The sequence below is a fragment of the Gorilla gorilla genome, chromosome 8, assembly GCF_029281585.2.
Source record: "Gorilla gorilla gorilla isolate KB3781 chromosome 8, NHGRI_mGorGor1-v2.1_pri, whole genome shotgun sequence".
NCBI lineage: Eukaryota > Metazoa > Chordata > Mammalia > Primates > Hominidae > Gorilla > Gorilla gorilla.
In genome coordinates, this window is record NC_073232.2 from 115,612,922 (window position 1) to 115,628,476 (window position 15,555).

Below are 15,555 nucleotides of genomic sequence, written 5' to 3' on the forward strand. Positions count from 1 at the left end.
CCTTGGCCTCCCAAAGTGCTAGGATTACAGGAGTGAGCCACGGTGCCCAGCAAAGTACTCTTTGTAAGAAAAAAATAGGCTGGGCGAGGTGGCTGATGCCTGTAATCCCAGCACTTTGGGAGGCCAAGGTGGGCAGATAATGAGGTCAGGAGTTCAAGAGCAGCCGGGCCAACATAATGAAACCCCGTCTCTCCCAAAAATACAAAAAATTAGCTGGGCGTGGTGGCGCATGACTGTAATCCCAGCTACTCGGGAGGCTGAGGCAGAAGAACTGCTTGAAGCCGGGAGGCGGAGGTTGCAGTGAGCTGAGATCGTGTCACTACACTCCAGCCCGGTGACAGTGCGAGACTCCATCTCAAAAAAATAAAGAAAAAGAGGCCAGGCGCGGTGGCTCATGCCTGTAATCCTAGCACTTTGGGAGGCAAGGTGGGTGGATTGCCTGAGCTCAGGAGCTCGAGACCAGCCTGGGCAACAAATTAGCAAGGCGTGGTGGCGTGCACCTGTAGGCCCAGCTACTCGGGAGGCTGAGGCAGGAGAATCGCTTGAAATTGGGAGGCGAAGGCTGCAGGGAGTCAAGATCACGCCACTGCACTCCAGCCTGGGCAACAGAGCGAGACTGCGTCTCCAAAAAAAAAATTTTTTTTTAAATAAATAAATAAAAAGAAAAAAGTAATAGAGACACAGAAATATTTATATATTATAAACCTATAAATGATATATTATTTTATATGAAATTATATCAATATATAAATGTAAACTGTAAATCCGTAAATGTACAAATAAATATAAAATATACACATAAATAGAATGTTAAATTATATTATCTTAGAGTTATAAAATAAAACATCCCATTCATTATAAGAATTATCTCTGTAGAATACCTGGTACATGGGCATCAGCTTCTGCCTGAATATCTAAAGACAGCTTAACTGACAAGTCAGCAATTTCATTTGTGGGTGACTTTGTTAGAAATTGCTTGCTTGCGGCCAAGTGCGGTAGGTCATGCCTGTAATTTCAGCACTCTGGGAGGCTGAGGTAGGTGGATCACTTGAGGTCAGGAGTTTGAGACCTGCCTGGCCAACATGGTAAACTTATGTCTCCAATAAAAATACAAAAATTAGCCAGGCGTGTTGGCACATGCCTGTAATCCTAGCTACTCGAGACGCTGAGGCAGGAGAATCACTTGAACCCGGGAGGTGGAGGTTGCAGTGAGCCGAGGTCGTGCCACTGCACTCTAGCCTGGGTGACAGAGCCAGACTCCATCTCAAAAAAGCAAAAAAAAATTACTTGCTTCCACTTAATCAAACACGCTTCACCCTGTAACATATACCTAGAAGTCATAGTTTTGCCTTCTGGTATTGTGAATCAGACCAATTTTTCTTTTATTTGGTAACCCTTTAAAGATTTTAAACTAATCTGAGGGACTTACCATTGCTTTATTTCCAAAGAAAATATTTTTGTTCCTTCCGCTACCACATGACGTATTTTCAAACTTTTACCATTCCGGTTATACCTGTTTACCAATATCTCTCTTAAAATATGGTACCCAGAGCTGAACACAATACTCTTGTTGGACTAAGGCAGCACAGAGTGGGATACTACTCTCGGGTTTACTAAACACCACTGAGCTTAAAATGGCATTAAATTTTTGCTGTATCACACATCTCGTAAGACTCTATTTTCTTTGGTATGCAGGTGTATGTATTATAGCACCATGGACCACTTTAACCTTTATTTTTGAACGGCCCTGCATTATTTCAATACTCATATTGATAATAATTCAGACTTAAGAATATCCTATGTTGATTCTTACAACAATCCTTTGAGTTGCTATTGTAACCTCCAGTTTAGAAATACAGAAACTGATGATCAGTTCAGAGAAGTTACATCCCAAGGGTTACCTACTCTGAGTTAGTCTTCAAAACCTATAGTCTTTCAACATACCATACTGTCTGTCTTGGGTTATTTCTTTTTATAATCTACTTTACACATAGAAACTACAGAACAAAAAGGATAAGAGTCTATCTTAAGATCATAAAGCTGGGCACGGTGGCTCACGCCTGTAATCCCAGCACTTTGGGAGGTCGAGGTGGGTGGATAACCTGAGGTCAGGAGTTCGAGACCAGCCTGACCAACAAGGAGAAACCCTGTGTCTACTAAAAATACAAAATTAGCTGAGCGTGGTGGTGCATGTCTGTAATCCCAGTTACCCGGGAGGCTGAGGCAGGAGAATTGCTTGAACCTAGGAGGCAGAGGTTGCAGTGAGTCGAGATCATGCCACTGCACTCCAGCCTTGACAACAAGAGCAAAACCCTGTCTCAAACAAACAAACAAACAAACAAAAAAATCGGTCAGGTGCAGTGGCTCACGCCTCTAATCCCAGCACTTTAGGAGGCCAAGGCAGGCAGACCACGAGGTCAGGAGATCGAGACCATCCTGGCTAACATGGTGAAACCCTGTCTCTACTAAAAACAAAAAAAAATTAGCCATGCGTGGTGGCAGGCGCCTGTAGTCCCATCTACCTGGGAGGCTGAGGCAGGAGAATGGCATGAACCCGGGAGGCGGAGCTTGCAGTGAGCCGAGATCGCGCCACTGCACTCCAGCCTGGGAAACAGAGCGAGACTCCATCTCAAAAAAAAAAAAAAAAAGAAGACCATAAAACACGCATACCCTGTTGGGTGCAGTGGCTCACGCCTGTAATCCCAATACTTTGGGAGGCTGAGGTGGGTGAATCACCTGAGGTCAGGAGTTCGAGACCAGCCTGGCCAGCATGATGAAACCCCATCTCTACTAAAAATACAAAAACTTAACCGGGCATGGTGGCACGCGCCTGTAATCCCAGCTACTTGGGAGGCTAAGCAGGAGAATTGCTTGAACCCTAGAGGCAGAGGTAGCAGTGAGCCAAGATCACACCACTACACTCCAGCCTGGACAAGAAGAGTGAAACTCCGTCTCAAAAGAAAAAAAAAAAATGCATACCCAATTTAGGGGAGAAATCTAATTTCATATTCCAGTAACAGAGAAATTAGTGCAGAGGCTGAACCCACCTCAGTGTTTTTCCTCCTCCAAGTCAAGCAGAGTCAAGCACTGAACCAAATTTGCCCCTGTGCTTCCATCAGACTAAAACTCCCCTTGTCCTGTCATGAAAACAGTTTGCTACAGGTTACCCCCAATAGCCTAACTTCTGCGGTAACATAAATGGTTTTCTATGTAATAAAAAGGGTGAGGTGCAGTGGCTCACGCCTGTAATCCCATCATTTTGGGAGGCCAAGGCGGGTAGATTGCTTGAGCCGGGAGTTCAAGACCAGCTTGGGCAATATGGTAAAAAATTAGCTGGGCATGATGGTGTGTGCCTATAGTCCCAGCTGCTCAGGAGGCTGAGGCGAGAGGATTGCTTGAGTCTAGGAGGCAGAGGCTGCAGTAACCTGAGATCGCGCCACTGCAGTCCAGCCTGGGCAGCAGAGCAAGACCCTGTCTCAAGGAAGAAAAAACAGATAAAGGACTGTCTTATGAGGTACACTGAATACCCATCATAACCAACAATTTCTAAGGTTCAATTTTTATTTACACAGGAGGACCTTAATATATACCTTATGAGGCCGGGTGCAGTGGCTCACGCCTGTAATCCCAGCACTTTGGGAGGCCAAGGCAGGTGGATCACGAGGTCAGGAGTTCGAGACCAGCCTGGCCAACATGGTGAAACCCCATCTCTACTAAAAAATACAAAAATTAGCTGGGTGTGGAGGAGGGCACCTGTAATCCCCGCTACTCAGGAGGCTGAGGCGGCAGAATTGCCTGAAACCGGAAGACTGAGGACTGAGGTTGCAGTAAGCCAAGATCGCGCCACTGCCCTCCAGCCTGGGGAACAAAAGCGAAATTCTGTCTGTCTCAAAAAAAAAAAAAAATACACAAACACACACACACAAGCATCTTATGAGGCCAGGTGCAGTGGCTCATGCCTGTAATCCGAGCACTTTGGGAGGCTTAGGCAGTTGGATCATGATATGAGGTCAAGAGTTCGAGACCAGCCTGGTTAACAAGGTGAAACCCCGCCTCTACTAAAAATACAAAAAAAAAGTCAGGCATGGTGGTATGCACCTGTAATCCCAGCTACTTCGGAGGCTGAGGTAGGAGAACTGCTTGAACCCAGGAGGCAGAGGCTGCAGTGAGCCGAGATTGTGCCTCTGCATTCCAACCTGGGTGACAAAGTAAGACTCTGTCTCAGGGGGAAAAAAAATATATATATATATATTTTATATACATACCTTATGAATAAACAAAAGCAATTTATTCAAGGTTACAAAGCTAGAAAACAGCAGAGCTACGACTTAAATCCAGATCTCCTATTCCAAGGTAGGGCTTTTTCCTCTACAGCAGGAAATGCATTAATAATGTAACAACTTTAGTTATGGTAATGACTGCCTTGAGTATTGAGGTCAAGTCTCATCAGGAAAGCCTGCTATGATTAATTATTGATTTCTGCTACAAGTAAAGAAAGAAGAAATGGTGGCACACCCATTACACATTTACCATCGTTGTATTACAATATCTGACTTTTCAAAAAAGGTATTAAAAGTGGATCCAAGTTCCTGCTGTGATTAGTGGAAAGTGTTACATTTCCCCAAAATAATTTTTTTTTTTTTTTTTTTGAGACAGGGTCTTGCTCTGTCACCCAGGCTGGAATGCAGTGGTGCAATCAAGGCTCACTGCAGCCTCAAACTCCCAGGCTCAGTCGATCCTCCCCCATCAGCCTCCCTAGTAGATGGGACTACAGGTGCATGCCACCATGGCCAGTTAATTTTCTTTTCGTATTTTTTTGTAGAGACAGGGTTTTACCATGTTGACCAGGCTAGTGTCCAGCTCCTGGACTCAAGCGGTTCTCCTACCTCTGCTTCCCAAAGTGCTAGGATTACAGGCATAAGCCACCATGCCTGACTCTCAAAATAATTTTTTAAAAATATAATTCCTTAAGTCGGGCGCGGTGGCTCACGCCTGTAATCCCAACACTTTGGGGGGCCAAGGTGGGCGGATCACCTGAGGTCGGGAGATTGAGACCAGCCTGACTGACATGGCGAAACCCTGTCTCTACTAAAAATAGAAAATTAGCCAGGCATGGTGGCCGCAACCTGTAACCCCAGCTATTTGGGAGGCTGAGGCAGGAGAATCGCTTGAACCCAGGAGGTGGAGGTTGCGGTGAGCCGAGATTGCGCCATTGCACTCCAGCATGAGCAACAAGAGTGAAACTCCGTCTCAAAAACAAAAAAAATCCTTTTAATTTTCTTTTTTATTTTCTTTTGAGACGGAGTTTCACTCCTGTCACCCAGGCTGGAGTGCAATGGCACTATCTCGGCTCACCACAACCTCCGCCTCCCGGGTTCAAGTGATTCTCCTGCCTCAGCCTCCCAAGTAGGTAGGACTAAAGGCGCGCACCACCATGCCTGGCTAATTTTTGTATTTTTTGTTTGTTTTTGTATTTTTCGAGACGGAGTTTGGCCCTTGTTGCCCAGGCTGGAGTGCAGTGGCGTGATCTCGGCTCACTGCAACCTCCGCCTCTCGGGTTCAAGTGATTCTCCTCCCTCAGCCTCCTGAATAGCTGGGATTACAGGTGCAAGCCACCACATCCAGCTTTTTTTTTTTTTTTTTGTATTTTTAGTAAAGACGGGTTTCACCATGTTGGCCAGGCTGGTCTCGAACTCTTGATCTCTTGATGTCAAGTAATCTGCCCACCTAAGCCTCCCAGAATGCTGGGATTACAGGCGAGAGCCACTGCGCCCGGCCAACTCTTTAATTTTCAAATTGTAATTAGCTAGTCATTAAAAGTATTACTCCAGCCTTCTTTTGATTAGTATGAAAACAAAACAAAAGTCACATTGTCACATGTGTAAAAATTCAAACACAATGGCAAGTAAGACTTGTTCCCATCCCAGACTCAATAGACTCCAGTGCCGCTACCTAGGGGCACTGCCATTAATATGTTCTTTTTTTTTTTTTTTTTCTCTTCTCAGCAGTCTTTCTCTGTCACCCAGGCTGGAGTGCAGTGGCACAATCTCAGCTCACTGCAACCTCCACCTCCCAATTCAAGCGATTCTCCTGTCTCAGCCTCCCAAGTAGCTGGAATCACAGGCACGTGCCACCACACCTAGCTAATTTTTTATACTTTTGATAGAGACAGTGTTTCACCATGTTGGCCAGGCTGGTCTCAAACTCCTAATCTCAAGTGATCCGCCCACCTCGGCCTCCTCAAGTGCTGGGATTAAGAGTGAGCCACTGCACCCAGACTTTTTTTTTTTTTTTCCCTTCAGACAGAGTTTCACTCTCATTGCCCAGGCTGGAGTGCAACAGCATGATCTTGGGTTACTGCAACCTCCACCTCCCAGGTTCAAGTGATTCTCCCGCCTCAGCCTCCTGAGTAGCTGGGACTACAGGCACCCGCCACAACACCTGGCTCATTTTTATATTTTTAGTAGAGACAGGGTTTCATCATGTTGGTCAGGGTGATCTTGAACTCCTGGCCTCGGGTAATCTGCCCGCCTCGGCCTCCCAAAGTGCTGGGATTACAGGTGTGAGCCACCATGCCCGGCCAAGATGTTCTTATATGGCCTTTCAGGAATGGCCTGTACACATAAAAAGTATACGTGTACTTGCGTATTTTCCGCCATCCTCTTTTTAAAAAACTTAAGTGAGCACATGGTACATGGGCTTGCCTTTCTGTACCTTGCTTTTCCCACTTAATACATCTTGGAGATTATTCCACATCATCACACATTATTATATTAGCGCATACTCACGTATGGGTATACCATTATTTAACCTACTCCCTTATAGAGATATAAATTGCAACACTCTTTAATAATAGAAATTGCTGGATTAAAATTTGGAATTACATGGTTTCTTCTAATTTTTCCAAAGGGATCTTTATGTCATTATCATCAACCACTACTATGGGCTTCTTGGGGACATAACAAACGTCTCTTGCCTTTTAGGGGTTCTTTTTTTTTTTTTTGAGACGGAGTCTCTGCCGCCCAGGCTGGAGTGCAGTGGCACCATCTTGGCTCACTGCAAGCTCTGTCTCCTGCCTCAGCCTCCCGAGTAGCTGGGACTATAGGCGCCCATGACCACGACCAGCTAATTTTTTGTATTTTTAGTAGAGACGGGGTTTCACCGTGTTAGCCAGGATGGTCTTGATCTTCTGACCTCATGATCCGCCCGCCTCGGCCTCCCAAAGTGCTGGGATTATAGGTGTGAGCCACCGCGCCCGGCCTTAGGGGTTCTTAATAACAGTTGAGAGCACGAAGTGAATATACAAGGAGATAAATACAATAAAGCACACACTAGATAATAAATGATACAAGTAGCCTAGAGTTATAAAGAGATGACTGAGAAGTAAAATAGTCATCAGTGATACAACATGAGAAATCTAGATTTTTTCCAGGAAAGGCATTTTAGTTTACTGGGCCAGCCAGTTAAGCGTTTGAAAACTAGTTTGATACATGCCAACTCTGGGACCATGACAGTCTGTTTAACATTGCTGCACTAAAATGGAGTACACCATATGCTGCAGTGTATGAAAGAAGCAATTTATAAGTATCTAGCCGGGCACGGTGGCTCACGTCTGTAATCCCAGCACTTTGGGAGGCTGAGGTGGGTGGATCACCTGAGGTCAGGAGACCAGCTTGGCCAACATGGCAAAACCCTGTCTCTACTAAAACTACAAAAATTAGCCAGGCGTGGTGGCATGTGCCTGCAGTCCCAGCTACTTGGGAGGCTGAGGCAGGAGAATCCCTTGAACCTGGGAGGCAGCAGTTGCAATAAGCTGACATTGCATCACTGCACTCCAGCCTGGGCGACAGAGTAAAACTCTGTCTCAAAAAAAAAAAAAAAAAAAAAGAAAGGTATCTAACTAATTTGGCAAAATCAGGTAAAGTTGAAGAGGAACATACCCTAAGACTCAGTAAATCTACACTTGTGGAGAACTATCTATCTCACATATACACAGGAGATACATATGAATTTGTTTATGGCAACATTGTTTAAAACAGCAACAAGTAAATAAACCAACAAACCTGGAAACAAACCTAAATATTCAACAGAACAGGAAAAGATAAGAAATAATATATTCGTTTTAATGGAATGCCAAATAATGGTGAAAATGAGTGAACTAGAGCTATATATTTCAACAGGGATGAATCACACAATACTGAGTGAAAAGTATACCATTTCAAGTTTGGCAAAAACAATGCTACATATTGCTTAGGAATAGATATACACGTGGCAACCACATGAAAAAAAAAAGGCATGGGAATGACAAACACTTTTTTTTTTTTTTTTTTTGAGACAGAGTCTCACTCTGTCACCCAGACTGGAGGGCAGTGTGGAATGGCACGACCTCGGTTCACTTCAACCTCCACTGCCCGATTTCAAGTGATTCTCCTGCCTCAGCCTCCCGAGTAGCTGGGATTACAGGCGCCTGCCACCATGCCTGGATAATTTTTGTATTTTTGGTAGAGACAGGGTTTCACCATGTTGGTCAGGCTGGTCTTGAAATCCCGACCTCATGATCCGCCCACTTCAGACTCCCAAAGTGCTGGGATTACAGGCGTAAGCCACCATGCCCAGCCTTTTTTTTTTTTTGAGATGGAGTTTTGCTCTTGTCGCCTAGGCTGGAGTGCAATGGAGAGATCTTGGCTCACTGCAACCTCTGCCTCCTAGGTTCAAGAGATTCTCCTGCCTCAGCCTCCCAAGCAGCTGGGATTACAGGCACCCGCCACCACGCCCAGCTAATTTTTTTTTTGTAATTTTAGTAGAGACGGGGTTTCGCCATGTTAGCCAGGCTGGTCTCGAACTCCTGACCTCAGGTGATCCACTCACCTCGGCCTCCCAAAGTGTTGGGATTACAGGCGTGAGCCACTGCACCCGGCCCTTTATACCTTTTTCTAATTATTTCTAATATTCAATTATTTCATAATTTTCCAAGGGGATGTCAGAAAACTTGATTTTACCTGAGTTCACAATGATTTCCTATTAGGACTTTTAACATTCTTTAAGTTAAAAGGTAAATTTTTAGGGTACTCACCCAATGAACTCCAGTAATAAAGACATATCAAGTTCAGGTGGAATACGAAACACTGATTCTAGGACTTTTTTAGATCTTCCTTTGCTTGAAGGGACTGGCTGTGGAACAGCTATTTAATAGTCAAACAAAAATGTTAGTTAAGAATAAAAATGTCATAAATTGAGATCTTTGGAAAAATACACAAGTATTATAACTATGTTGAGTATTTAAAAGATCATAAACCACTCAATCTCCCTGTCTTTAATGACATCGGCTAATCTGTCAAAGCCAGTGAAATGAGAGGCAAGCCTGGGGACCACTCCACAGTGGAAAGCAGACATGTGGCTGTCTTATTAGGGCCGCAGAGAGAGCTCATTAGAACAGCAACATGTGTAGACAACCCTGCATAAGCACTACTATGTGTCAGGGCTCATACTTAGCACTTCTCATGCATCATCTCATTTGTCCTTACTATAGTCCCATGATATAGGTACCAGTGCTACTCCTTTTTTTTTCTTAACTAATAAAGAAACTGAGACCGCCAGTCGCCATGGCTAATGCCTGTAATTCCAACCCTTTGGGAGGCCAAGGTGGGTGGATCACCTGAGGTCAGGAGTTCGAGACCAGCCTGGCCAACATCGCAAAACCCTGCCCCTACTAAAAATACAAAAATTAGCCAGGCATGGTGGCATGTGCCTGTAATCCCAGCTATTTGGGAGGCTGAGACAGGAGGACCGCTTGAGACTGGAAGGCGGAGGTTGCAGTGAGCCGAGATCATGCCGCTGCACTCCAGCCTAGGTGACAAGAGCAAAACTCTGTCTCAAAAAAAAAAAGAAACTGAGGCTTAGAGAGAGTAAGCAATTTGTGTAAAGTCACCCAGCTAAGTCAAGGAACCAGGATTTAGGCCAAGCAAGGTGGCTCATGCCAGTAATCCCAGCACTTTGGGAGGCTGAGGTGGGTGGATCACTTGAGGTTAGGAGTTCGGGACCAGCCTGGCCAACATGGTGAAACCCCATCTCTACTAAAAATACAAAAAAAATTAGCTGGGTGTGGTGGCACATGCCTGTAATCCCAGCTACTCGGGAGGCCAAGGCAGGAGAATTGCTTGAACCTGGAGGCAGAGGTTGCAGTGAGCCAAGATCACGCCACTGCACTCCAGCCTGTACGACAGAGCGAGTCCATCTCATCTAAAAAAAAAAAAAAAAAAAAAAAAAAAAAAAAGCCAGGCGTGGTGGCTCATGCCTGTAATCCTAGCACTTTGGGAGGCCAAGGTGGGCAGATCACGAGGTCAAGAGATTGAGACCATCCTGGCCAACATGGTGAAACTCCGTCTCTACTAAAAATACAAAAATTAGCTGGGCGTAGTGACGGGTGCCTGCAGCCCCAGCTACTCAGGAGGCTGAGGCAGGAGAATCGCTTGAGCCCAGAAGGCGGAGGTTGCAGTGAGCCAAGATCATGCCACTGCACTCCAGCCTGGTGACGTCTCAAAAAATAATCATAATAAATAAATAAAAATACAAAATTAGCCAGGTGTGGTGGCGCGTGCCTGTAATCTCAGCTACTTGGGAGGCTGAGGCAGGAGAATTGCTCGAACCTAGAAGGTGGAGGTTGCGGTGAGCTGAGATCACGGCATTGCACTCCAGCCTGGCAACAAGAGCAAAACTCCGTCTCAAAATAAAAAGAACCAGGATTTAAATCCAAATCTATTTCACGTCCATTCCGTGACATTACATCATCATAAAAACTAACGTTTGAACAGTTAATGTGTGCCAGGCACTGTTTTCAGTGCTTATATTACTCAATATATTTTTTTAAATGAAGTGGTATGATTATCATTATTTTGTAGATGAGGAAACAGACATTTACGTATGTAACTGGCTTGGCTTAAGTTATACACCTCATAAAGTGGCAGGGCTAGGAACAAACTCAAGAGAATCTAGCTCCACAGTCTGCAATCTCTAATTTTTATAAATAAATTGGATTACACACAGCATTACCTTCAAAATCTCTCTGATCATATAGTAAGCTACCCCCAAAAGGAACTTCAAAGGGCATATATTTTATTGTTAGTATTCTTTAATCTGTAAGTACATTATAGTATACACCCAAACTTACCAGGTTTAGGTACTTCTAGACCTCTTTCTTTATAGAAATCATGCATTTGCTTTTTTTCTCCTAAAAAATGATAAAACACAGACTAAATTACACTTAAAATGTAACTACTAGAGTCAGAGATTCTGGGATTCACAACCATGTAATAAAAGAAACTTACTTTCCTCTAGATTGATCACTAATTTGTACACTATGTCTTGTAACTGTCGGTCCAACCTAATAAAAGGAAAGGATGGAGAATACCTCAGAATTCAGAAAAATGCATTTTGGTACAGAGTGAGTTAATTGTGTTTTCTCTTGAGAGTGGATATCTTCTTTCTCGGAGGTGAGTTACTTTTAAGTAGCATTTACAGTTCCTAAAATATAACTCACTCAAGAAAACCTTAAGTAAATATATGTAATCATAAGTATTCACAGATTCTTGAATGGGTCACTGAACTGTTTCATGTGCATTGTTTTTTGTGTGTGTGTGTGACAAGGTCTCACTTTTGTCACCCAGGCTGGAGTGCAGTGGCTCAATCATGGCTCACTGCAGCCTCCACTTCCTAGGCTTAGGTGGATTTTTCCCACCTCAGCCTCCTTAATAGCTGGGACTAAAGGCGCGTGACACCACACCTGGTTAATTTGATTTTATTCCCTTCATAAGAATACGAGTTGAGGGCAGAGACTGTATTTTGAACTTCTGTCTATCATCTGCAAAGCACTCCTGTGTGAAGGTAGTAAAAATCAATAGTATTTGTTGAATAACAGTAATCTACTGTTAGTATTTTTCCTCTCAAGAAACTGAGTATGAACTGGAAATTTGAATAATAAGCCACAATGAGCTAATGACAAATGGGCTTTACTAAAGAGGCCAGTTGTTTCAGGTATTACTTCTAAAAAAACAGAATTTGGAATACCTATATACTGGAAATGAAAAGCCTAAACTAGCCTCATTAACCTAAGTGATGGGATTAAAATTCTCAGGAAAAAGGCCTGTGCCTCTTTTAAGTCCCCAGCAGATATTACAGTGCCTAGTACATAGTAAGTGCTCTATACATATTTCTTAAAAGAATATGTAGTTCCCTTTTAATTTTGAGAGAGGTCAAGAGTTTTTTTTTTTTTTTTTTTGTTTTTTTTTTTGTTTTTTTTTTTTTGAGATATTCTCATCAGTCTGTCTCCCAGGCTGGAATACAGTGGCACGATCTTGGCTCCTGCAACCTCTGCCTCCCAGGTTCAAGCGATTCTCCTGCCTCAACCTCCCAAGTAGCTGGGATTACAGGCATGTGCCGCCACTCCTGGCTAATAGTGGAGATGGGGTTTCACCATGTTGGCCAGGTTGGTCTTGAACTCCTGATCTCAAGTGATCCACTCACCTCGGCCTCCCAAAGTGCTGGGATTATGGCGTTAGCCACTGAGCCCATCCTGAGAGGTCAAGAATTTATTCCAACTATATAACTTCAAGCTTTCAGAAAAAGTATATTTAAAATACAATTGTAACTTATATATTCTTCTTACCTTATGTTATAAAGAGGTTGTGTCTGATGTACTACTATATTGCATTTTGGACATCTGTTGCTGTAGTAAAAATGTCTTACGATGCAGCTTTTACAAACTGTTGAAAAAGAAAATGTTGAAGTCAGGATGCTTTCAAGACATTTCAAAAACTGAAAAATTATTCAGAAATGTGACCGGTATGCTTACAGGTATGAAGACATTCTGTGATGGTAGTTGCATCTATTAAGTAACCTTTGCAAATGGAACACAAGATGTATGGGGTCAGCTCAGAGAGATTAATCAGGCGCTGCAAATAAATGGAAACAGTTTTAAAATACAAGTCCTTGCCTTTTACAAATTCTTTTTTTTTTTTTTTTGAGACAGAGTCTCACTCTGTAGCCCGAGCTGAGTGCAGTGATGTCATCTCGGTTCACTGCAACCTCTGCCTCCTGGATTAAAGCGATTCTCCTGTCTCAGCCTCCGGAGTAGCTGGGATTACAGGCGCGCACAACCACGCCTGGCTAATTTTTGTATTTTTACTAGAGATGGGGTTTCACCACGTTGGCCAGGCTGGTCTCGAACCCCTGACCTCAGGTGATCCACCCGCCAAGGCCTCCCAAAGTGCTAGGATTACAAGCGTGAGCCACCGCGCTCAGTCCACCTTCTTCAAAACCTTAAACCATAATCTCAAAATGTCATTGCAACATGGATACACCTACAACCCATTAAAAGATTGCTGAAAGTTACAATAATAACACAATATAAATTATTGTTTCTTTCTTTCCGTTTTTTTTTTTTTTTTTTTTTGAGAGGGAGTCTGCCTCTGTCGCCCAGACTGGAGTGCAGCGGCAAGATCTCGGCTCACTGCAACCTCCGCCTCCCAGATTCAAGTGATTCTCCTACCTCAGCCTCCTGAGTAGCTGAGATTACAGGCGCGTGCCACCACGCCCGGCTACTTTTTGTATTTTTAGTAGAGAAGGGGTTGCACCGCTTTGGTCAGGCTGAACTCCTGACCTCGTGTTTCGCCCACCTCGGCCTCCCAAAGTGCGGGGATTATAGGCGTGAGCCACACCGCGCCCAGCCAAATTATTGTTTCAAAAGGATCTTTACGCCGGGCGCAGTGGCTCAGGCCTGTCATCCCAGCACTTTGGGAGGCCGAGGCGGGCGGATCACGAGGTCAGGAGATCGAGACCATCCTGGCTAACACGGTGAAACCCCGTCTCTACTAAAAATACAAAAAATAAGCCGGGCGTGGTGGCGGGCGCCTTGTAGTCCCAGCTACTCTAAAGGCTAAGGCTGGAGAATCGCTTGAACCTGGGAGGCGGAGGTTGCAGTGAGCCGAGATCGCGCCGCTGCACTCCAGCCTGGGCGACAGAGCGAGACTCCGTCTCAAAAACAAAACAAAACAAAAAAAAGGATCTTTACTGCCTAGTAAGCAGTAGCTTCAATAATTATACAGGACAGGCAACGTGGCTCACGCATGTAATCTTTCGGAAGGCCAAAGAGGGAGAATCTCTTGAACCCAGGAGTTCGAGAACAGCCTGGGAACATAGGGAGCCCTCCTCGCTACATAAAAAAAAAAAAAAAAGTTTAGCCCGGCGTGGTGGCGCGTGCCTGTAGTCCCAGCTACTCCGGAGGCTGAAGCGGGAGGATCGCCTGAGGCCAGGAGTTGGAGGCTGCAGTGAGCCATGGTCGCGCCACTGCACTCCAGCCTGGGAGACCCTGTCTCAAAATAATTATAATTATTAACAGAACCAATGAGTTGGACTCGCAGAGCCTAAGTGACCTGCAAGAACTTCACAAAATAAGCGGGTAAAGACCCGGGCCGGGCCGGAGGCCTGTCGGCGCTACACGCCTAGGCAGCCGGGGCAGAGGTCGGGGGAGGTCTGCTCCAGTGCTCCGGGCGGCGGCGGCGCACTAGGATCGGGCCAGCGCCCGGCAGACGAGGGCCAGCTACGTCCCTGACGCCGCTTGGGCCCAGCGGGGTCGCGCGGGGGCTCTAAATACCTCCTCCTCGTCCTCCGAGTCCTGCCGGCCTCCCTCCAGCCTCAACGAGAAGTGACTCATGTCCTCCTCCTCCTCCTCTTCTTCCTCCTCCAGCTCCTCTTCTTCTTCCAACTCCTCGTCCTCGTCCTCGAAGCGGCCTCTGAAGCGGCCCAGGCTGCGCTCCGGCTCCAGCTCAGGGGGCCGGGAGCCGGAGCAGCCGGGAGCCCCCGTCTCAGACAGAGGCGCCGGTCCCTCCTCACCCGCTGTGGGTGCGGGGGTGAGGGCGGGCGGGGAGACAGGAGGCGGAGGCGGCAAGGCTGCAGCTCCCTCGGTTTTGGCAGCGCCTACGCTGCCCGCCGTCACCACCTCGACCCCCTCCATGGTCGGGAGACACACCAGGCGAGGCGAGGCGGCGGGAGAGCGCGGGCGTTCTGGCGGCCTCGGACGCCACCACTGCGCAGGCGCAGCAGCCTGAGGGGCTCGTCGGGAAATGTGGTTTAGCGGCCCTGACCTCCGCCGGGCGCAAACCCTGCAGCTCCGGGGCAGGCTGCGGGGCGCGCGGGCCGCACTTTAAAGGAATCTCACCAAATTTTCTCCTTGGAAGGGGACGCTCTCTTCGCCGCCTTTTAAAAACAGCAAAATTGCTACCGTTCCAAGCAACAATATTCTGTTTGCATCACCTAATTCACAGAGCACTGAACTAGGTAGCATGTGACGTTGCATTACAAATAATAATCATTTCCACTTGAGTACCAATTATGCATTTCTTCTGTGGCAAATCACCTCCATCCAAGATTATTTCCCTTAGGAAGTATAAAGTTCCTGTTCTGAAGTATGTACGTTTATTTATTTTAAGGAATTATATAGTGTATTGATAGAAGGTGAAAATCTAATCACTACTCAAAGATCATCAATGTCACCCCATCCCA

At 45.5% G+C, this 15,555-nt stretch overlaps 1 protein-coding gene across 2 annotated transcripts in view; it reads right to left on the reverse strand.

Moving 5' to 3' along the window:
- PCGF6 (polycomb group ring finger 6) overlaps positions 1-15,330 on the reverse strand; it is a 50,240-nt gene extending 34,910 nt beyond the window's left edge. Inside the window, exons 1-6 of one of the 2 annotated variants that reach the window (XR_008669003.2) lie at positions 14,648-15,093; positions 12,848-12,947; positions 12,662-12,758; positions 11,325-11,380; positions 11,168-11,227; positions 9,074-9,182 (exon numbers count right to left, since the gene is read on the reverse strand). Coding sequence is in view for 1 of the 2 variants with exons in the window: in XM_031014956.3 (XP_030870816.3) it covers positions 9,074-9,182; positions 11,168-11,227; positions 11,325-11,380; positions 12,662-12,758; positions 12,848-12,947; positions 14,648-15,007 (782 nt within the window). In the remaining variant the exon portion in view is untranslated. Of the gene's footprint in view, positions 1-9,073; positions 9,183-11,167; positions 11,228-11,324; positions 11,381-12,661; positions 12,759-12,847; positions 12,948-14,647 lie in introns of both variants that reach the window. The other variant, XM_031014956.3, reaches the window with a different exon arrangement.
- Between the last annotated feature and the right edge of the window lie 225 nt (positions 15,331-15,555).